This window comes from Podarcis bocagei, assembly GCF_964188305.1.
Source record: "Podarcis bocagei genome assembly, chromosome: 4".
Lineage (NCBI taxonomy): Eukaryota > Metazoa > Chordata > Lepidosauria > Squamata > Lacertidae > Podarcis > Podarcis bocagei.
Genome location: NC_138128.1, coordinates 41,375,749 through 41,398,138, shown reverse-complemented (window position 1 = coordinate 41,398,138; position 22,390 = coordinate 41,375,749). Strand labels below are relative to the sequence as shown.

The window sequence follows — 22,390 nt, the reverse complement described above, 5'->3', positions numbered from 1 at the left end:
AACCTCAAGGTTTGCCAAAATACAATTTATTTTAATGAAGGGCTGAAAAATCTGAAACAAGCCGAAGCATGCTCAGGATTTAGATTCTACGTTATAGAGTTTCTGTTGGAAAAGAAAATGGGAAATCAGGGATGAGAAGTGAAATGCCATTCGTGGTGGGAACTACTAACTGGCCTTTTGTTTCTAGAAGAAGAAGAAGAAGAAGAAGAAGAAGAAGAAGAAGAAGAAGAAGAAGAGGAGGAGGAGGAGTTTGGATTTGATATCCCACTTTATCACTACCCGAAGGAGTCTCAAAGCGGCTAACATTCTCCTTTCCCTTCCTCCCCCACAACAAACACTCTGTGAGGTGAGTGGGGCTGAGAGACTTCAGAGAAGGTCACCCAGCAGCTGCATGTGGAGGAGCGGCAACGCAAACCCGGTTCCCCAGATTATAAGACTACCGCTCTTAACCACTATACCTCACTGGCTGGAATAACCTGGAATAGCCCTAATAATTAAGACCCATTGTCTCTGGATAGATTGTATAAGATTTGAAAAGGATATCCAGGTGATATTTACTTAAGGGTAAGATATAAAAGAGGGCTATTCATTGTTTGTATAAATGTACTGTATATATAATAAAAAGGGAAGGCTGTTGTCATACAACAGTTTGCTTTGTCACCAACAGGCAGTGCTGTGAACTACAGCATGATAGCAGCCTTCAGAAAATTGCTGGGGAGGATAAGAAGAGCACTGAGTTGCGAGACAGAGGAGGGCAGCACAGGTGAGCAATGGAAGAACAATTGTAGGGGAAAGGGGAGTCGTTTGGCAAGCTCTAAGGGGAGGTTTGGTAATCTCTAAGGAAAAGGGTAGGTTTGGCAAAGTGTATGGGAAGGAGGTTGGTGGGGGTGAGGATAGGTGAGGTTGGCAAGAGGAATGAAGTGAGCAGGGGCCCAGCCTCTAGTACTTATATTATTTGTATAGGAAGGGGAAATGCAGCAGGTGCCATTTTCCTCACATTTGTGTGACAAGTGGTGGTTGTCAAATTCTCTCTCTCTCTCTCTCTCTCTCACACACACACACACACACACTACATCCATGAGGTACAGGCCCCCTGTCTTCCTTTGCATCTGTTCACCCTACTTAGAGGTAGCATCTAGATGTCTTTGGCAGTGTGCTGCTTATTGGCCTTTGTCCTGTTCCAAACCTCTTTCAAGTCTTGAAGCAAATCCAGCACAGCTCACTAGAAATCAAAAGCTGCTTCCTTCTCTGATTGTTGTTGTAAATGGCACTCTCACAAACCACCCATTGAAATAGAGTGTGTTTTCAGCATCTCTTCAAAAGCTAAATCATTAAACGATGGAGGGGGTACCAGCATGTTTAGTATTAAGCACTTTGGAGAGCTTTAGTGAAGCAGATCCTAAATTAATGTGGATTATTTTGTGATTTCTTTTTTTAAAAATGTAGCCTTATATTGACATTTTTCTCCAAGTGATATAAAGAGGAAGTGAGACAGCCAAGTGAGCAGAGCCTCATTTTCCCACTTGGCTGTGTGCTCAGCTGTGCCCTTTGTTACTGAGCAGCATCACCCAATATTTCAGATATGAAGCCACTAGGATAGTATCTCATAGAGACTGGCAAACAAGAAAATGTTACAGCTGTTGAAAGACCCTTAGGCATGATCTCTGCAGCAAATCTACACATTCAAGAAAATAACAGGCGGATACAAACTAATGAACAGCTAATATTGAGACCCCTTCTAAAATTGGTGACAAGCCTATCATATATGTGCTCCCACTTTATTAGAATGACATTTTGCAACATGCAGTTATCTGGTAGCTGCAGTCTTTGATGCTGCTACAGTCACATGTTGGTAGAACTCCCTAAATAATGAAATACTAAATGAATGTGGATTGCTTTGAGGATGTTAAAAACCAAATTTGAAAAGTATAGATTAGGGATAAGGATTTTATAACCTCTCTTCCTCCAAAGGAGCCCAGGGCAGCAATAAATAAGAGATAAAACGCTCTCTCTCTCTCTGTACATATTTAAAACACCTAAAAAATAATTCCAATACAGATGCAGACTAAGAAAAGCCTCAGTTTCATAAGTGTTTGGTGGTTGCAATAATGGAATACTGATTGGTAGTTTTTGCAAAATATGCTGGGATTTAAGATATGTAAAATGAATCATGGGAAGAGAAGGGAAGTCATTGATATCTTAAGGATGTAAAATAATTATCTGAAATTGTAAAACAGAAAATTAATTAGAGAGAGAGAGGGGGGGGTCTCAGCTTCAAAGCAGCACACTGTGAATGGTCAGAGTTTGGCACCCCCGCACCTCTCGTCTTTCGTTTTGCTCAGTTCACTATGTCATAGTTGCGACACCCTGTGGCACCCAGTGTGATGGAACCAGTAGTGCTGCTTTAAATCTGCCTCTGTTTAAAAGTTTTATTGAAAGAGAAATCTATCTTCAAAAATGGCACCTGTCTAATATCCAAGGGCAGGGAATTTCAAAGAGCAGGGGCCACAACACTAAAGGCCCAATTCCTACGTTGTGTAGCACAGTCATCAATGGAACAAGTCCCATTATTCTTGACCATTGGCCAGACTGACTGTAGTGGAACCCAGTAACATCTGTTGGACCCTAGGTTCCCCATCTCCAACATAGAAACAGGTATTTAGGGTCAAGAAATTGAAAATATCAAGTGGTTAACAATCTTCCACTTACCAATGTGATGCATATATTCCATGAACCATCAAACTAGGCCAGTGATGTGGGAAAGGACATAATTGTTCTTGTTCTGAATTTCTTTAAAAGTTTATCTACCTGTGTAGTCTATTTGAATTCTTGTATATTTCAGATTGATGGATATTTGTGATATTGGACCATCCCATAGCTATGTTTTTCTTATTTGAGAAAAACACATTTTTAAAGGCTTCTGGCATGCACATTTTAAGACAGATGCACATATACAGTGGTGCCTCGCAAGACGAAATTAATTCGTTCTGCAAGTCTCTTCGTCTTGCGGTTTTTTCGTCTTGCGATGCACGGTTTCCCATAGGAATGCATTGAAAATCAATTAATGCGTTCCTACGGAAACCGCCTTCAGACCAGGTCCGGGGACAGTCTGTCCCCGGACCTCTTCTGAAGGCTGGGGGGGGGGGGACAAGGGCTTTTCTTCCCACCCCCAGCATTTTAAAAAACCCCGGGACAGCGGAGGACTTCTCCGCTGTCCGGGCGATCTTAAAATGCTGGCGGGCGGCATTTTAAAATCGCCCGGGACAGCGGAGGACTTCTCCGCTGTCCGGGGCGATTTAAAAGCCCCTGGGAAGGCAGGCAGGGGGGACAAAGACTTTCGCCCCCCGCCCGCCTTCAGAAGGTGTTCCCGCCCCCCGCCCCGCTTCGGAGCAGCGTTCCGAAGCGGGGTGGCTGGGGCAGGTGTTCCCTCCCCCCCGCCCGGCTTCGCAGCAGCGCTCCGGAGCCCGGCGGCTGGGGCAGGTGTTCCCGCCCCCCGTCCCGCTTCGGAGCAGCGTTCCGAAGCGGGGTGGCTGGGGCAGGTGTTCCCACCCCCCCGCCCGGCTTCGCAGCAGCGCTCCGGAGCCCGGCGGCTGGGGCAGGTGTTCCCGCCCCCCCGCCCCGCTTCGGAGCAGCGTTCCGAAGCGGGGTGGCTGGGGCAGGTGTTCCCGCCCCCCCGCCCGGCTTCGCAGCAGCGCTCCGGAGCCCGGCGGCTGGGGCAGGTGTTCCCGCCCCCCCGCCCGGCTTCGGAGCACCGGGAGAAGCGATCTCCCTGCAGCCGCTTGCTTCAAAAGAGGTCCGGGGGTAGCGGGAAGCGCTTCCCGCTGCCCCCGGACCTCTTTTGAAGCAAGGGGCTGCGGGGAGATCGCTTCTCTCCGCAGCCGCTTGCTTCAAAAGAGGTCCGGGGGCAGCGGGAAGCACTTCCCGCTGCCCCCGGACCTCTTTTGAAGCAAGGGGCGGTGGGGAGAAGCGATCTCCCCGCCGCCCCTTGCTTCAAAAGAGAAGACCCGCTGTCCCCGGGGAGAGCTTCGTTTTGCAAAGCAAGCCCATAGGGAAATTCGTCTTGCGAGGCAACTCGAAAACGAAAAAACCTTTCGTTTTGCGAGTTTTTCGTCTCGCGAGGCGTTCGTCTTGCGGGGTACCACTGTACTTTGGAAGTCAAATACAATTCCCCAAACTACCACATATACCCCAAAATACCACATACTCTGCCCAGACTCATGTTAATACTCTTGTTGCAAACCTGCATACATCTAACTCTGGTGTGTTGTTCTTTTTTTCCAGTAGCTATAAATGCTGCAATACATGTTTGAATTTATTCTAGTTTTAAGGAAAGATAGCAGCGGCTGATTTGGGGGGGGGGGGACTGTAAATTAAATGTTCTTTTCACTCTGAGAGTAGAAGCACAAAGTGTATCTGATAAAAATCACTACGTATAACTGGTTTAGCGCTGCACATATTGTGACAAATTTGCTGTCCAGTGACTATGAATGGCAGTGACTATGAATTGATGTGCTTTTGCCTTCAAGTAACTATAAATTGGAGTACAGAAATTTTTTTTTAATGTATTAAAGATTTATTGGTTTACAAAAGTATGTGCAATGTCTCTTTTTTCAAGTTACATTTTCTATATGTCAGTTTCATTTGTTGAGACATTAGTGTTACATTAGGAAGAAAAGAGGGGAAGTGGTGGAAAGGGCCATGATGGGTGGGAGTGGGGTCAGGTGGCTATTTTTCTATTTTACTTAATATATGCGTGGGGTTTTGTGTCAGCATTGTTTGTGCAGGTTCTCTTTGCTATCCGTTTGGGTTTCTTTGTTGGTGAGAGAAGTTGGGGTTGGCCTAGGCTGTGGTTGTTTGTTTGTGATTGGCTGTGGTGAACTTTGTTTTCATGTGTGAGTGGGGTGGGTGGGTGTTTGTGAATCAGGTTGATTTATATGCTGTTGGTGGATTCTTGTCGTTGTCTTGTTGGGCTGTATATGTGATAAAGGGGAGCCATACCAGGGTGAAGGCATCTTCCTCTATTTGTCCCCATGTCAGTTTCAGTTTTTTGGTTAATTTTTCCAGTAAGGCTGTTTCCCATACTATTTTGGTACAGGTCTCTCCAGTGTCTGGTTATGATGTTTCTGGCTGCTGAGAGTAGGTGAGTTATGAGTTCTTTGTGATGTGAGTGGGCATTATTGTCTTGGAAGATGTTTAGTAGGGCCAGTTCTGGGGTGATTTCTAATACTTGCTTAGTTATTTTACATTTGATAGAAACATTTTAAGGTGTCTTAGTGGCTACAGATGGTCTCGTAAATGGATAATTCACCTGCAGGATTGGATCTGGCAGACTGTGAGAAAGAGAGGGTGGTATGTAACTAAAAATTGCACTAACACAAGGATTAGCACTAGTGCAGCAGGATTGTCTCCTCCTCCCCATGCATGCCCTATTCTATCCTCATATTTGCTCCCCAAAACAGATTGGGGGGTGGGAGGGGGGGAAAGAGGAGGAAATTATTCTGCTGCACAAATTGAACATTCGTCTTAGCACACATTGCATACAACCCTGGGTAAATTTGAAAACACAGAACCAACTCAGGCTTGGTGGGACCTTTATTTATATGTCCACCTCATTCACATACAAAGTGGAGTGGTGGTGGAAGATCTTAATTTCACAATAAAAGGAGTGTGGGTAGAGAAATGCTGAACCAACTCCCATCCCACACCTAACCTCCCCTTCAGTCCAACACTAACCTCCCCTTCAGTCCAACACTCCAGCCATTTTCCTCTGATCAGTTAGAGCCAGAATTGAGAAAAGTAGCTGGAGCAACCAACTGCAAGATTGCTAATGTGCCTCTGGAAGTAAAGCAGTGCTCCTTTTTTCATCTCAGGGAAGGCACAGCATGCACCAGAAAGAGACTGCCCCATGTGTGGCTCTTAAAAGGGAAAAACAAAAACAAAAGATGGACTGGGGATGAAGGAAATTAAGACTGATTCTTGAAGCTGTTTGAAAAGGCTGAATTGTGGTGTCCATTCCAGAAGTAACAGAGAAGAGTGAAGTTGCAGGAACACTGTGATTGATTGATTGGTTGGTTGGTTGGTTGGTTGGTTGGTTGATGAGCTCTAGGGAGGGTGATTGTTCAATAGAAACAAAAGTGTGATGCTGGGAACCAACATTCTGCAGATGAAGCCAAGAGGCAGAGCAACAGGAATGCAAAAGTATTTACACTTTCCTTTTACTAGCTGAATCAGGCCATGGAAATAACAGTTGGAAGCAGTGGTGTTTTTTTCTAGAAAAATAGGTGCCGGTACACACCCTGAAGTTGTTACAGTAACAGTCAGATGGACAGGGTATTAATAAATAATAATAATAATAATAATAATAATAATAATAATAATAATAATAAGTGCCACACTTTTTAACAACAACAAAAAGGTGCTGGTACTGTGTACCCTTGAGTACCTTCTGGGGAGCACTGGTTGGGAGAAACTGTGGCTGTGAAGTATCCCACTTATTTGATGAATTTGAAGGGGCAGAACTAACTTCTGGATTGTTGTGACCTAGTCGCTCTATCCACAGTATCAAAAGAAAATACTTGTGGTCTGTGCTAGTGTGAGCCAACAACAATATTGGTCAGCTCCTTTTCCTGCTCACTGTACAGAACACCTAGAATTCTGCTCACTACAGCAGTTGGGGAAGTTGGTAGGTGGAAAGACCAAAGGAGCAGCTCAGATAGGGGGAGAAATCAGAGTTGCCACATGTGCAGCTCAATCAGAAGCAAATATCTCGATTGTCATGAGCCAACCAAAATTGCATGTTCAGTGACGTGAAATGGACTCTGCATGTAAATAAATACAACAAGAGTACAAAAGGAATTTGTGGTGGGTTTGCATAAAGAAATCAAGGGTTCCTTATGCTGGGACAGAAACCTTGTGGTGTCATTCTGGAAGATGTTGCATGCAAGACTTAGGTTTTCCAAGACATAAGTTGGTGTCACAAAATACATGAAGATCCCCAAGTGGAGTCTACTTGAAACTCACCAACATGGGACAACAGTTTCTTCCATTTCCAGTAGGATTATTTTGAGTGCCATAGACCTTTCTCTACTATGGCCCATACTCAGTTACATCTCAGCTTAAAAGCTTTGTAAATAACTCTTTAAGGGACAGGGCAGCTCAAGTGCCCACTTGCCTATAGATATGCACTCTTCACCACTTCTATGCATGTCCACTTTATGCTCAAGTTAAGCCATCAGTACACCAAGCCCCAACTCTTCAATGGCATTTTCTATCCCCATCCATGTTCCTTTATTTGCCTTTCTCAATCAAAAAATAAGAGGATTGAGCAATATGTGACATTAAATATGTTGTTTGTAAATCTGTCAATGTTTGTTTCTTTAAAGTAGAACTGAAGCAGTGCCTGGGTGAAGAATCACAGCGCATGGGGATGCTTAACCTTTCCCCCCACCCACAGGGAAGGAACAGTTAGCCCTACCATTCCCTGTCATGTTCCTGGAAAAAAACTGTCTCACCTCTGTGCTGAAAACAGCAAAGGGGGAAAATCTCTCACTGATGCCAATTAAGTGTAGTTTGTTTCTTATCCCTATCTGTAGCATGGGGATAATTTTTTTTCCAGGGTCCTGGTGGTGGAGGAAAATATTAATCCTCTCCCCTCAGCATGCTGTTGTCCTAATCTTGATACACTTCCTGCACTTGTTTTGTTTTGTTTTTGTCCTGGCACTTTCCCTTGGAAAACCCTCATTTTCCCACTGAATTGGAGCAAATGGCAATCTGCAGAAAATCTGATTGTCATTTGCTCTGATTCAGTGGTTAAATATGGCTTTTCCCAGGGAAAGCATGGGGGGTGGAGGTGGAATATTCTTGTAGCTTTAAAGCGTTGACCTGTGCCTCAAAACATGACACAAAAGAAAGCTGGGTGAGCCCTTGATGTATGTATGTGTGGGTGGGTACACACACACACACACACACACACACACACACACACACACACACACACCTCTTGAGGCATTTGACATCAAGTGTTGTTAGGCCTGAAGCAAACAGAACTGCTGAGCTGTTTGGAGTCCTTCAATTCAGTGAGACTCAAAAAGGAAAAAAAGGGAAAAGAACCAGCATTCATGTCCAGCTGAGGGGATTAGCTACTCATTTTGCTGCTTTGGTCTTCAATCGCTGCTTTTGTCTTCTGGGCAATAGAAACCTCACTGTCAGCAGGTCTCTGGGTCATTGGCTCTGGGGTTACTGTAGGCTTCTATTAGCATGGAAACACCAACAGCAGCAGCACTGTTCAGAAAGTAAGATATGCCCTTAAGAGGCTCATTGGGAGGGCAAGAGCCTCGCATCTCCCCGGTTCCATCCTACTTGCTGTTTTATATTTGAATGTCTGTAAGAGCAGAACAGCGCATGACAAATAAAACACAGGGCTCCTATTTCTCATGTTTTCCTCATAAGGCAAACACAGGTGAAAGGGGGCACCTCTGGGGAGAACTGGAAAGGGATCAAAGTCTTAGTCAAGGTCATTGCTAGGTACTTAAAATACTCAGGGTGCAGGCCCATGACACAAATCTACATATCCTTTTTATATGTAAAGATGCACATTTTCAATCAGCTTTCAGGGAGAATTCATTAAGGGCACGTTAATTAAGGTGGTGGGTGAAGTCTCACTGGTACTGTGTATTGCAGTATACCCAGCTGCCCTGCTAACAAAGCTTTTTTAAAAAAATCAAAAACGTTTTTAGAAGCAAAAAAGGGCAAGAGTGGCTGGCCTTGGTGAAGAAGACCCACCACTCAGGTCCCATGGGCAACACCTCCCAAACAATGCCTTTCCACCACCAAGCCACTTTTGCCAGCAGTTTGGTTCCAGATCTACATTTGTAAGATAAATGCAAGTCCAGAACCATGGTGAAGATAAAGCAATTTAGGCTGCAATCCTAACCTCACTTACCTCAGACAAAACCCCATTGGATTCAAGAGACAGAAGTAGTTATGTGTATGTGCGAAATAGCTGGTGGGGGAAGTCTTCTCCAGGTCCTTCGCTTTCTACAAGTGTTGATCCCCAGCCCTCTCCCCTTTAATTCCCATGTAGGCAGCTCATGCAACTTAGCAATGCCCTCTAGGAGTACAAAGGAAACGTTTTCCCCTTAGCAGCTTCTAGAATTCTGTGGAGGGAACATATGGGCTAGAGCCATGGTAAAGACTCAAAACATTAGACTGTCCCATGTACCATGACCCTGAAATAAATCCCACCCCAGCTGCTTTTTCAGAAATAAATATTAATTTGGGAGTTATGACTACAGCATTTATGCAGTCAAGAGTAATTTTTTTTAAGTATTTTGATATACAAAGAATTGGTATCACCCTATCAGGCCATTTCAGAAAAGAAATGAAAAGACACAATTGTTTCTATCTACTGGTTGGTGCATTGCTGAGCTGGTTCTCTTTTTTCAATACGTTGCTGGCCTACAATTCAGATGCTCACATAGCAATATCAGGTATTATGAGGGAAAGCAAATCCTCGGGGTAGACCTTGTCTGAAGCCTTCCTAAGCAAAATTCTCCCGTCCTCCAAAGTGTACTCCCAGGTAAGTGGAGTTAGAAATGCAACCTAAGTGTTTCTATGTTCTGTAATGCAATTGTGAAACCTCAGTGACTAGCAAGTACAATTGCATTATCTCTTCCACATTCTTTCCTGGATTATTGATCAGAAATGACAGAAGTAATGTGAGAGACACTCAAACCCACTCTGAAGTGTCTTGCAGAAAAATATGCGATGATTACTCACTTGTGGTGTTTCCTGTCATCTGTATGATACATTTGGAGTCCTTGCCCATTTCTCGGGAGTTGAAAGGACGCACCCGCACTGCCACCTTTACAGAAGCTCCTGCCATCCTGATGGTTTGAAGGTTTTACTCCTCTTGCTAGGATTGTACTCCTGAAAATGCCCTGAAGAAACAAGAAAGAGATGTTAGGAACGGCAACCTGGCCGATGAATTCTGCACCAGCTAAGGTTTCGAAACTGTCTTCAGAGGCAGCCCCACGCATTGCAGTAATCTAACCTAGAGAGTGCCAGAGCACAGACAACAGAAGTTAGGCTATCCTGGTCCAGATAGGGGCAAAGGTGACGGAAGTCTCTCCGCATCAACAAGGCCACATGAGCCTCAAATGACAGCAATAGATCAAGAAGTACCCCAAGATGCGTACCCAAACCTTCAGAATGAGTGTAACCCCATGAAAAGCAGGCCACCTCCCATACATCTGGCCTAGGAAACTGCCCAGTAACAGTGCCTTAGTCTTATCAGGATTGAGCTTCAGTTTGTTGGCTCTCATTCAGTCCATTACTGACATAAGATAACAGTTCAGCACATCTGCAGATGTTAAGGAGAAGGAGTGCTGTGGGTCATCAATATATAGCTGACAATGTATTCCAAAGCTCCAGATGTCCCTACTTGCATGTAGATGTTAAATAGCATGGGGGGGATGAACTCTAAGGAACCTCACATAGAATGCTCCACAGGGCTGAAGAACAATCCCTAAGAACCACCCTCTGGAAACAACCATCCAAGTAGGACCACTGGCGGAGGAAGAGGAGTGAGGGGGAAGCTCACCACCCTCGGCAGCGCGATCCTGGTGGGGTGCCATCGCTGCTGTTCCCCCCACCCGCGCTGGGCGCCACACCCCCACCGGCAGTGCACCACACCCCCAGGATGCACGTCACGCCCCCAGGACATGCGCCAGCCCCGCCCCCGTCTGCTCTCCGTCTCCCGGTGCTGGAGCATGAAGCTCTGCCACTGAGTAGGACTGGAACTACCACAAAGCAGTGCCACCCACTCCTAACTTGGAAAGCCACTCCAGAAGGATACCATGGTTGATGGTATGAAAAGCTGCTGGGAGGTCAAGGAGAATTAACAAGGACACATTTCCCCTTTCTCTCTCCCAAGAGAGGTCATCATATAGATTGACGAAAGAAGTTTCTGTGCTAAAACTGGGAATAATCCCCGATTGCCTTCTTGGTTGTCGGAAGATCTTAACTGTGATATGCTCTTAACTCTTAGCCTTTGGTCCTGTACCTTGATTGCCTTTGGGTCCTGGCTCCTAGCTCCTGACTCTCTCCAGGCTGTTGCCTGTATCCCAGCCCAGTCTTAGGTTCTGATCAAACTGGACCATCACTGTGAATTAATGCCATTTTTTTGGCATGCAAATTTTTGTAGGTTCTTACTTTTCATAGGATTCGTTGCCTTCTAAATTTGACAGGGTTTATCCCTGTTGGGTGCATGAGAGCTGATAAGAACCCTGCCCCAAGGAGACTGATGCATATTTGAAATATAGCTAGTAATTTTTGTCAACTGGAGAAGCAAAAGGCCCATCAGAAAGCACTGGTTAATCCTGGTGGATCAAATTAATTTAGCAAGGATTACTTAAACAAGATTTTCCTTAATCTGTGGCACTATCTACTTTGCCACATGACCTCCCTTTTTCTGGAGAGAACCTGACTACCTGACAGCTGGCCATTTCCTTGCCTAAAATTCAAAAGGATTATTGACAAAGAAGGCAGCAGCCTTTGCTCTGCTTTCAGACAGTGCAAGTAAAGAGACAGATAGTGCCCCCTGCCATGTATTTGTTTTATGGTAAGTTTTGAGGAAGACAGGCTGTGTGGGAATAACTGTCACATCACAAGACATCAGAACTAATTCCCATGAGATGATGCCCTAGTAAAGTTGTACAGTACATGCAGGCCTGGATCTTTGACTTGATTTCTCCTCAAACTCATTGGTTACCCCCCAGTTTAAGGTGATGCCATCGTATTCCACAGTGAATAGAGACTGCTCAAAGGGAAGGAGGACATTTTGGAAAATTCAAAACCAGTTTGAGTGGGATCTCCCCTCATGTTTTCTGCTTCCACTCTCCATAACTGGTATAAAATCACATCAGCCAGGCTTCACTATACATTGAGTAAGAGAGCTAAGCCTCCTGGACCCACCCTAGTTTATTTTCAGTATAAATAATTCAGTGAGCTAAGTGCAGTGCTCAGCTCAGCACAGTCACAGCCCTCAGCTATATCTAGGATTCTCTGCTTACTGGCAGAAGATACAAAGCACCAGAGAAACCACAGCGGAATTGAGAGGGAATGTCAGATGAAAACCCCCCACCCCCCAGCTGCCCCTTTTAGTGCTTTCTTCAGTGTGATCTGCCAACTGGGATATTTGCTCTGCAACAAACTCAATAGCTGCTCCAGATTTGCATAACTTTATTGTATTTCATTTCATTTTAGTCATTTTAATATTTGTTAAGAGAAACAAACTTTCCTTTTTAAAGGGGCATGTGGTGATTTGTCAGGGAAATTCAGCATTCTAAGTTTCCTCACGTTATACTGTAGTTTCTATATATATATGTCCAAGTTAATTTCTATTTCTGTAATCTTGTTTTACATTTATATTCTTAAAAGCCTTGTTCTGCAATGGTCCAATGGCTAGATAAAAATAAATGAATCTGATCAGAATAGCTGCTGCTCTGTTCTATATAGCCACAGCCCTGAGATGTATAAACATCTACAATCACTCACTATTTATGAGGCATCCATACAACACCATCATTTATCCATTCTCATCTTGTATTTTCCTTGCGGTTCTTCCTTCTTTACTCAGACCATGGAAATGTCACTTCCATACAACCCCTTTATTGAGCATTTATCTTTATATGTTTGTGTAGAGGTTATACAATTTCCCAATAGTTGATTGCTATCCTTCAATTTCTAGTGCATTTTCCCATCACTTTCCTTACTGCAAAAAGCAAATTTATTGTACCAGAGCACTTTAATTCTGCAAACCAGGATTTGCTGGTATGCCATTGAATTCCTTCCATAAAATAGTGACATTCTGGAAGTGACCAAAGCCTGGCTCCACACACACACACACACACACACACACACACACACACACTCACTCCACATACAATCACTGCTATTACCCCAGTTGGTTAAATCGGCTCTACTGCTAAAACATTGAATATTTCAACCTAAAGGGACAATATTTTCATTATATTCACATGGGAGCACATTTTTCCTCCCTGTACTAATAAAACGGCTTTCTGCTACTACAGCTTAGGCTGTATGTGAAAAAAATGAGTGCTGGAGCCACACACAGAATGCAGTTATTAAGTGATAGCCTCAAAACTGCCCCATCTAAACATCACACAATATTAAAAAGATTGTCAGCAGTGTGCATGTCTGAAATTGTGAGAACTGGACGGAAATTAGTTTTTGCAGATGCAAGTCACCAAGCAGATATTAAAGATGAAGATAAGCAGTCAGTATCTGCCTTAGTTGTTTGTCTGTTCATTGCTCATTTCTGCTCATACCTAAGAGCTGTCTGAATGTCAGGAGCTGTGGAAATAGGCATACTGAATGAGAAGACTTAGATATTATGGTGGGAAAACACGTTTTCTAACCCCATATTTCCTTCCTAATGCTTGGCTGGGTGGGGTGGCGGGGATGGAGATTTGCAGGGGAGAGCTGGCAGGTGAACCAGAGCGCTCTACCTTTCTCTTGAACACTCAAGGGTTTTGTTCAATCCACATTTTTAAGCAAACTGACCAGAATAGCACTTCCCAAACTAATTCATGGATCAGAATAGTTATCCTTTGACTTTAGCACTCCTCCACATGTAATATTATTTGGCTCAAGAAATGCACCACAACATTTATAGAAAAATGCATATTTTAGCCAAAATATATTTAAAGCAATGAAAATATTTATGTGATTTTTAAAGTAATCATTGCTGATTGGTGTAGAAATGGAACAAAATGGAAATCATGAATGAACGTATGTGAAATAGATCAGAAATGGATTCCATCTCTACTCCTGCAAATGCCCCCCCCCCCGGCACGCCATTTAAGAGCCCAACTGGGGTGGGCTGGAGTTACCATAGGGCAGGGAAAAGACACCCCTCCCTCCTACCTGTCAGTTCTTCCCTGCAAGTTGTCCAATCCCTGTGTTTGCATTACTGTAACAAATGCATATTTGCTCAAATAATGCATAACTCTACCTGAAAAGACAGTTTGCTGCACTGCTGATTTTATGATTTGTGCTACACCAGAAATGTATGAGCTGAAGGAGTAAAGGAAGAAAGAGATGAAAAACTGCACACAATGTTCCTGGAGAGTACATCAACTGAACTGTGTTCTCTGCTAGGCTCACTAATCTCTTAGTGTGCCAAAATGGACAAGCAAAGACACCATAGTCCCCAGAGGCTTGTGGCTATTAAGAGTGCTTACTTTAACAGCCAGAAAACACCCCCATCTGTCTTGAATGCTGCCTCTAAATTGAAGATCCATGTATTTTGTTCTATCTTACATTTACACGTTTCTTAAGAACACTCTCCCAAAACCCTTCGTAATGTTCATATAATACATTTTCCTCAACTAATAGATTTTTACTAATATATTTATACTCTGCCTTTCTGAAAATAAAAAAATCAACCAGGGCAGCTTACTTATATAATAAACTCCAAAAACATGATAAGCAACCCCAAATTAGAATACGTACTTTTAAAATGGTAGATGCCATATAAAAAGTCATTGGGAAGGCATGTTTAAATAAAGATGCTTTAGACTTGTTACAGCTTCTACATGAAAATAAAGGTTACCCTTATTAATTCACAAGAATGCGGCTTCCAGAATGCAGAACAGAAGCTGTGTGTTTCCCAGGAGAGCCAATGCAACAACAGCCTTTTTTAAAGGAACAGAATACTTCAAAATGGCGAAGGGAGTGGGTGAGGGAGGGGGCCAGACCTCATTAACAAGTCAAAGGCATCCGAGTCCAAGATACGTCAGCAACATTGCACTTACTGCATAGGAGCGATACTAATATACATCACACAGTGATCTGGCTCTGCGTTTTAACAGTTGGAATCCTACCTACAAATTGCGAACTCTTTCTCCAAGTGTGGATCCTTATGCAGCTATAATGACATCATCAATGGGCTTGGGGCAATCCTATGGTTTGCAGAAGTACCCAAAAAAGGGGAGGGGAGACAAAAATAAAGATGAGAGGGACAGCAAAATACCCAGCAATAAATGAGCATACTTGGTAGACACAGAACGCTGACTGACAGGATAAATGAAACTGAAAACTAAGAGAAATGGGGTGTCCTAGAAAAGGCATAGCTGTCAAGTGTCCCTTATTTGAAGGCTAAGTCCCTTATTCCAGTGCCATGTCCCACTGCTGTCCCTTATTGATGGATGTCCCTTAAATGTCCTTTAAATGATGTCCCTTAAATTTCAAAGGAAGCAGCTCCTCTCCCTCCCTCCCTGGCGGCCAGGGAGGAGAAAGGCTCCAGCTGTGTTGCATGGCTGTGTTGCTCACCCAATAAGAAGTCTAAGAACGACTGGGGGGTGGAGCTTGCATGCCTTGTGTGTGGCTAGTTAATGCAAGCTGAGGGGTTTTTTGAATGCTGGACGCCATTTTGTTGCACGTGCTGCTGCAAACTTTGCAGTGCAAAGCCAGGCCGGGGAGCCATCTTAAGTTGAGGCTGCATAGCCCTTGTGGTGCATGTGATTCAGATTCTATTCAGTTGAACCTCTGGTTACAAAGTTGGTTGGACAGTGTTCTCGAAGCTACCCAGCATGAGTTTGACCAGACTGCAGGAGGACAGGAAGACTGGAGTGCCTGGAACAGGTGAGGCTGCAGGTCCCTTATTTTGGCTGCTGGTCCCTTATTTTCAAGGCTGCTGGTCCCTTATTTTCAAATCTGTAAGTTGACAGCTATGGAAAAGAGCACGTCTGGCTGGGTAAGTGGCACCCTGAATAGGAGTACAGTGGTACCTTGGGTTACATCTGCTTCAGGTTACAGACTATGCTAACCCAGAAATAGTACCTCGGGTTAAGAACTCTGCTTCAGGATGAGAACAGAAATTGCACAGCGGCAGTGCAGCGGCAGCAGGAGGCCCCATTAGCTAAAGTGGTGCTTAACGTTAAGAACAGTTTCAGGTTAAGAACGGACCTCCAGAATGAATTAAGTTCTTAACCCGAGGTACCACTGTACTTCACACTCCAGCATTTTCTTACCAATCCCACATGTCATTTATAAAGCAGTTTACTGGAGCTATGTTTGTGCTAGGTGTTCTGTTGTTAGGCTTAATGAGACAGTACTAGGAGTGCCTCTTGACTGATGTAATTCTTCTAGAGACTAAGGTGACAATTTCTTGGTCTCACAGGGAATTTCATCCAACTTAGCCAATGTGCACTACAGCGCATCACCCTCTCAGTTCCTGCCCACCGAACATGACAACCAAACCTTGAGCGTTGGGAGCAGTTTGTTCCCTCATTCGCCAAACCAAAAACAGTAAATAGATACCATAAAAGTTCACCCTCCCCCTGAAATTTAAAACACAGAAAACAAAACTAACAAAGAAGCAGAGATGTTAAAAGAATACCCATGAAGAAGCCATAGTAATTAGTAATTAGGATAATCACATGCATTTCTAATAGAGCTGTCTCATTGTGCAGTTCCCAACACAGCAAAGCTGTTACACTGCTAGAAAGGTTTTGGAGTGAGTGAAGCAGTCTGTGGTACAGGGCAGGCTTCTGAAATATAATCAACAGCCTGAATTTGCTGCCCTCCGGACTGCAGCCCCAAGATAGGCTAGGTGGATATACGAGGTGCCTTCCCAAAGCTTTCAGTTATTATTTTTAAAATGTAGTTTTCCAACCAACCAATGTTTACAAAAATGCATAAATCTGGTGAAAGAAAGTGCGCATAAAATGAATATATAATTGAAAATAACATACAAAAAATGCATTATATTAGGAGAAACTGCATACAGATCTGCATCCAAAATATGTTAATTAGAAGAAATTTGCACTAAAATGCTGAAGAATTTTCATGAGGATATTTTTAAAAATCCTCAGATTGCTGCAGAAATGCAGAAAAGCAAATTTAAGAATGGAAGAATGAGAAACTGAGAAAACCAAAATTGAGAGATCCTTCCATCCCTACTCAGAAATAAGGCCCACAGTGGAGCTTATTTCCCATTAAGTGTGTTCAGGATTACAGTCAAACTCGCTTTAGCATATTAGACTACCTATATTTAGATTCTGATTCGTTTTGCATTGAGTTGATAGCTCCCTACACATAACATTCACCCTACATCAGGGATGGGGGAGCCTATGGCCCTCCAGATGTTGCTAGACTACAACTCCCATCATCCCTGACCTCTGAGCATGTGGCTGGGGCTGATGGGAGTTGTAATCCAGTAACAGCTGGAGGGCCACAGGTTCCCCATCTCTGCCATATGCATTTGGCCTGCTCCCCACAGAATTGCCACTATAATCCTGTTTGGAACCATTCAGAGTAGGTTAATTTGACTGTCAACTATTCTGCCACTGAGTGAAGTAATATTATAATTAAGAATTTCCAGAAGACAAAAGTTGCAACAGTAAAGTTGCATAACACCAATGCACTGCTGGCATTTTGTGTCTCTATCTTAGAAAGGACTACAATGCATTTATGTCAGGCAGCAAAGAGTTGACTCCCATTTTGCCTTTGTTCTTCAAATGACACACATTTTACTTATTTGCTTTAAATATTTATAAGCCTGCCTTCACGCAGCAAATTCTAGTTTCCTTGCTGGTTTGCAACTTCCTTAGTTTGTTGTACACATCCTGCTTCAGCAGTCATATATTCAAACAATCATATGCCCCCTGTCTGAGGTTTTCTTATAAAAAAAAAGTGGGGAAGGCAATTTTTGTTTTTAAGCTGAAAACCAGCTTTAGGTGTGCGATGAGGGAGGCTGCTTGATGATGACACAGATGCACTCTTCACAGTCCCTTCTGCTTCATATGGGCGAAACATGTTGCTCCCGAACTCAGTCCTCAAGAGAAGATTGAACAACGTGTGGTGAGTGTGCTTTCTGGAGCACAACAGTGCCTAGAAATACAACTGGGAGGGTATTTCTTGACCTCAAGGGTACTTAGGAGATCACCATAATACCAAAGCAGGCTCTAACAAAACCTAGACAATAGGAATAATGTTCATAGAACTGTTAATACGGGTGACTCAAAGAGCTGCCTAGTTGAACCCTGAAAGATAAATGAAATTTTGCAAACTAGCTCCAAGAGATGGTACTTTCACCACCTGCTGAAAAGCTTTAGAGAAGTAAATTCTATAATTTATTTTAACATGTTCCTCCATTGACAGTTCTGGCAACCCAATCAGATGGGCGGGGAATAAATAACAATGTTGTTGTTGTTATCTTTCCTATTCTCAGTACTTCATCTGTGACCACCAACCTCGCTGCTGTCCTGAAATTCTGGGTCTTATATGGTGCAATTTCAACTCCCCGTTTTTGTCTTCCCTCTAGTCATCTTGATCAATAGTTATTCTCCTTTATATTCATGGTATTCTTTTAAATACTTCACAAAATTTTGCTTTTCATAAACTTTGTTCATCTTTCAACTGTCTACAAATTTGCTTGCTTTATTTATTTATTTAATTTCATTTATGAATTAATCATGCCCCATAAAGCATGCCAAAGTGATTTAACAATAAAGACAGTGACAATAATGACATATATAATTTCAAGTCCAATACAGATGCAGACTAGGGTAAAAATCTCCACTTAAAAGTTTTGCTGAGAAAGGAAGGTCTTCAAAGGGCACTGAAAAGACAACAGAGGTCTCTGATATGTAATGAAAGGGAGTTCCAAAGACTAGGTACTGCCACATTGAAGGTCCAAGTTCCGCATGGTACAGACCAGATCTCCTGATGACCTTCTGCTGCAGGATGCAGTGGTCAGATGGTTATAGAAGAGGTGAGATGATATTTTATTTGTCCTGGCCCCAAGCTGTATAAGTACAACACTACCAGCCCCTTGACCTTTGCCCAGTAATTTGATGATGATATTCTGCCCTAGTGAGCAGTCAAGCAGCTACATTTTGTACTAGCTGCAGCTTCCAAACCAACCACAGTCCAACGCTATATGGAGTGCATTGTGGTAATCCAATCTGGAGGTAAAAGTACCTTTTACCAGCTTCAGCTGTTTCTTGTCTGGTATAGCCTGATTGCTGTTATCCCTGAACAGCAATCAGGCTATGCCAGACAAGAAACAGCTGAAGCTGGTAAAAGGTACTTCTATCCACTGAGTTCACCTGGCCTCTAGACTACTAATATGCTCTTTCAGGGAGAATATGACTCCATTCAAAGTGGGCAACTGACCAATTATCTGGACTTGAGACCCACTCACCCACAGCACTTTCATCTTGTTGTGATTCAGACTCAGTTTGCTGGCCCTCAGCCAGCTCACCACCAAGTCCAGGCACTGGTCCAGGGTTTACATGGCCTATCTTGATTCTTATGTTACAGAGAAACAGATATGTGTATATCACTAGCATACTGATTATACTTTGGCCCAAATCTCTTGCCAACTGATCTCAACAGCTTCATGTAGATGTTAAATAGCATAGGGGATAAGATGGTACCCTATGGCACCCCACAACACAACGTACAGGGAGCAAAAAAACACCCAATGCTATTCTGCGAAACCAACCCCCCTGGAGACAGAATCAGAACCAATATAAAACATTGCCCTCAGAAGCCATCTCACCCAACCAGTTCAGATGGATACCATGGATGATGGTGTCAAAAGCCGCTGGGAGATTATTTAAGAATAACAGGGTTGCACTCCCCTTGTCCTTCTCCCATTAAAGGCCACCCATCAACCAAGGCCGGTTCAGTCCCATCAACCCAGAATGAAATGGGTCAAGATTATTATTTGAGTATTTGCAACTGTCCCACCATGACTCTCTTGATTACCTTCCCTCAAAGGTATTTGTGACAAACTCAAGGGTCCAGTATGAGGGCCCCCCCCCCCAGAAGTGATTGGATCACCATCTCTTTGAAGACAGCCAGGACCACTCTCTTCTGCTAGGATACATTGACTACACTCTGAAGCCACCTTACCATACCTGGTCAGCAGGCTTTAATAAGATAAGAGAGGCAAGAGGAACACATGGTTGGGTACATCATTGCAAGCAGTTTGTCCACATAATTAGGCCATATAAACTGAAACCTATGATTTCAAAGTAGATGTTGCACTGGATACCTCATGGGAGAATGCAGTAAATGTAGCATCAAGATAGCTATGGGGGTGAGCCACTTTGCTCTCAAAGTGCCTTGCAAACAAATCATAGTGGGCTTCCAAATGGTCTAAAACTCCATTCCCTGGAGCAGGTATTAAAAAGCTTCAGGCAATACAAAACAACCCCTCTGCTACACAGGTACTTGAAGATGTGATGGAAGCAAAGGACAATCTTCACTGCCCTTACTGTTCCTCAATAGACACGAATCTTTGCAAAATGGCATATCTGGAACTGGACCCCATCAGTGATAAAGAGCCTTTTGTGCAAATAATCCTTTTGTTAATGCATTTCAAAATAGCACTTGCCTTTTCCTGCAACCATCTCACTTTGTTGACTCATTCAGATTATGAATCATTTTTACTCAGTGTTATATAGCTTATATCTTGCACCTTTAAAGACAGAGGAAGGACTTATACTTTAGTGCCACTTTGTACGTCATGGTTACCACCTATGCCTGAGGCGGCCTGGATTCAAATCCCCACCATTGTCAGATCTTGGGGTCTCAAATTTCAGCAGTGCCCTGTACAATGCCAAAATTCAGTGCCCCTGTGCCTCTAGCACTCTGTTCTAAATCATAGTTGTAGAGCCCCCAACAGCATCCCTAAGGCTCTGTGCCCAGTGCAAGTAATCCGGTCGTGTCCCCTTAAATCTGCCTCTGTCCCCACTCAACCACAAAACCTACTGGGTGACCCTGGGCCAGTCAGCATCTCTCCAGTGGTGAACTTTGGGCTTAAAAATTTCAGGGGCACCTTGTGCAATGCCGAAATTCAGCATGCCCCTGCCTCTGGCTTTCCATTGTTCGTCATTGTTGAAGTGCCCCTTGTGGAGCCCTCCCAGTGCAGGCGAACCAGTCAGGCTACCCTAAATCCGCCTCTGATCTCTCAATCTAATATACCTCACAGATTGCTAAATAAAGTCTAGAGTGAACAATGCATACTGCCCTGGACACTTTTGAGAAAGAATGGGATAATAATACATAATTGTAGTGTGTGTGTGTGTGTGTGTGTGTGTGTGTGTGTGTGTGTGTGTGTGTGTGTTTGTAGTGTGTGTTTTTTAGGGCTAGGGAAAAACTCTCCCACTGGACCCTTGCTGCTAATGGGATAATGCAAGCATGGGTCATTCTTCTAAGAGAGTATAAGGCAGCATTTTACATTCTTACTGCTTTTTGCACTTTGTTCTGTTTTCATCTTTAAAGTAGCCTTTTGATTATTTTTATCTATTTTCTGTATTTCACTAGATTTAGATGCCTCTTGATTGTAATAAAACCTCAAAGCAAATTACAAAATATAATAAAGCAATAGAGTTATCAGTTTAAAAAACAGTTAAAAACAACTCTTTAAAACATTCAAACAATAATTAAATGCACTAATAAGCTAAAAGAAAAAACACATGTCAACATTCTACAAATAGAGGAAATCAATGTGAGCTGAAGAGTTTGCATGGAAGAGACAAAGGAAGATAATTTGTGGGAAACGGAGCCAAGAGCTCACAAGACGATAAAGGGTAACTATATAATAACAGTTGTGAAAATATGATCTGCAAATGCAGTGATCCATACACCCCCTCACCCTTTGTCAGAATGAAGTTGGCTAAGAATTGAATATTCCGTAGTATCTTAGCTTTTACTCTGCCCTCCCACCATGTTGTCAGTGACCTTAGTCCTCCCCCACGAGCTATGAAATGGTAAATGGTAAACTATTCAGAGGATGTAGAAGACTGGGCCTGGCCTAGCTAGGGTTGCAAGGAGATATATCAAAAGAAACCCATAGCAAATCATAATGGCAAGTCACAGGAGTCACACTGTGACCAAAGCAAACTAAAGCTGAGCCAAAAGAAATGCTCCGTACTTCTGATTATTAAAAACTTCTGTGCCCCGGTTGGCAATGGCAGATGTAGAAGACAGGCCATAACCTTGTCAAAAGGCCAGTGTGGATGAACATGTGTTTGCATCATCCAGAAAACAAAAAAAGCATGTGACCTGCTCCCTATTCTTTCACTGGAAGCTAAAAAAAGGCAGAAGTAAAAAAAAGGGAGGGGGTAAATGGTGATTATCTAGTTTTGGAAATTTTGGAGCATAATCCAGATCATATGTCAGCACTTCCTCTTCAGTGGTGCTGCAGGGCAGGACTTCAGGTACTCAGCAGAATGAACAGGAGGGCCCCCAAATGCAGCAGGCCTGGCTTACAACATTTTAAAGTACTGTAATGCAGAAGATTATCTAAAGAGGGCACCCCACCCACAAGACTATGAAGCCCAGAGCCCAA

General features: G+C 43.3%; 1 protein-coding gene across 22 annotated transcripts in view; it reads right to left on the bottom strand.

The window, feature by feature from the left end:
* The window catches only part of KIF1A (kinesin family member 1A), a 117,044-nt gene that overhangs the window by 91,760 nt on the left and 2,894 nt on the right, over positions 1–22,390 (bottom strand). For all 22 annotated transcript variants that reach the window (XM_081192492.1, XM_081192503.1, XM_081192507.1 and 19 more), the window contains exon 2: positions 9,778–9,938. In XM_081192492.1, coding sequence (XP_081048618.1) covers positions 9,778–9,883 — 106 coding nt within the window. In that variant the 5' untranslated portion in view covers positions 9,884–9,938. The remainder of the gene's footprint in view (positions 1–9,777; positions 9,939–22,390) is intronic.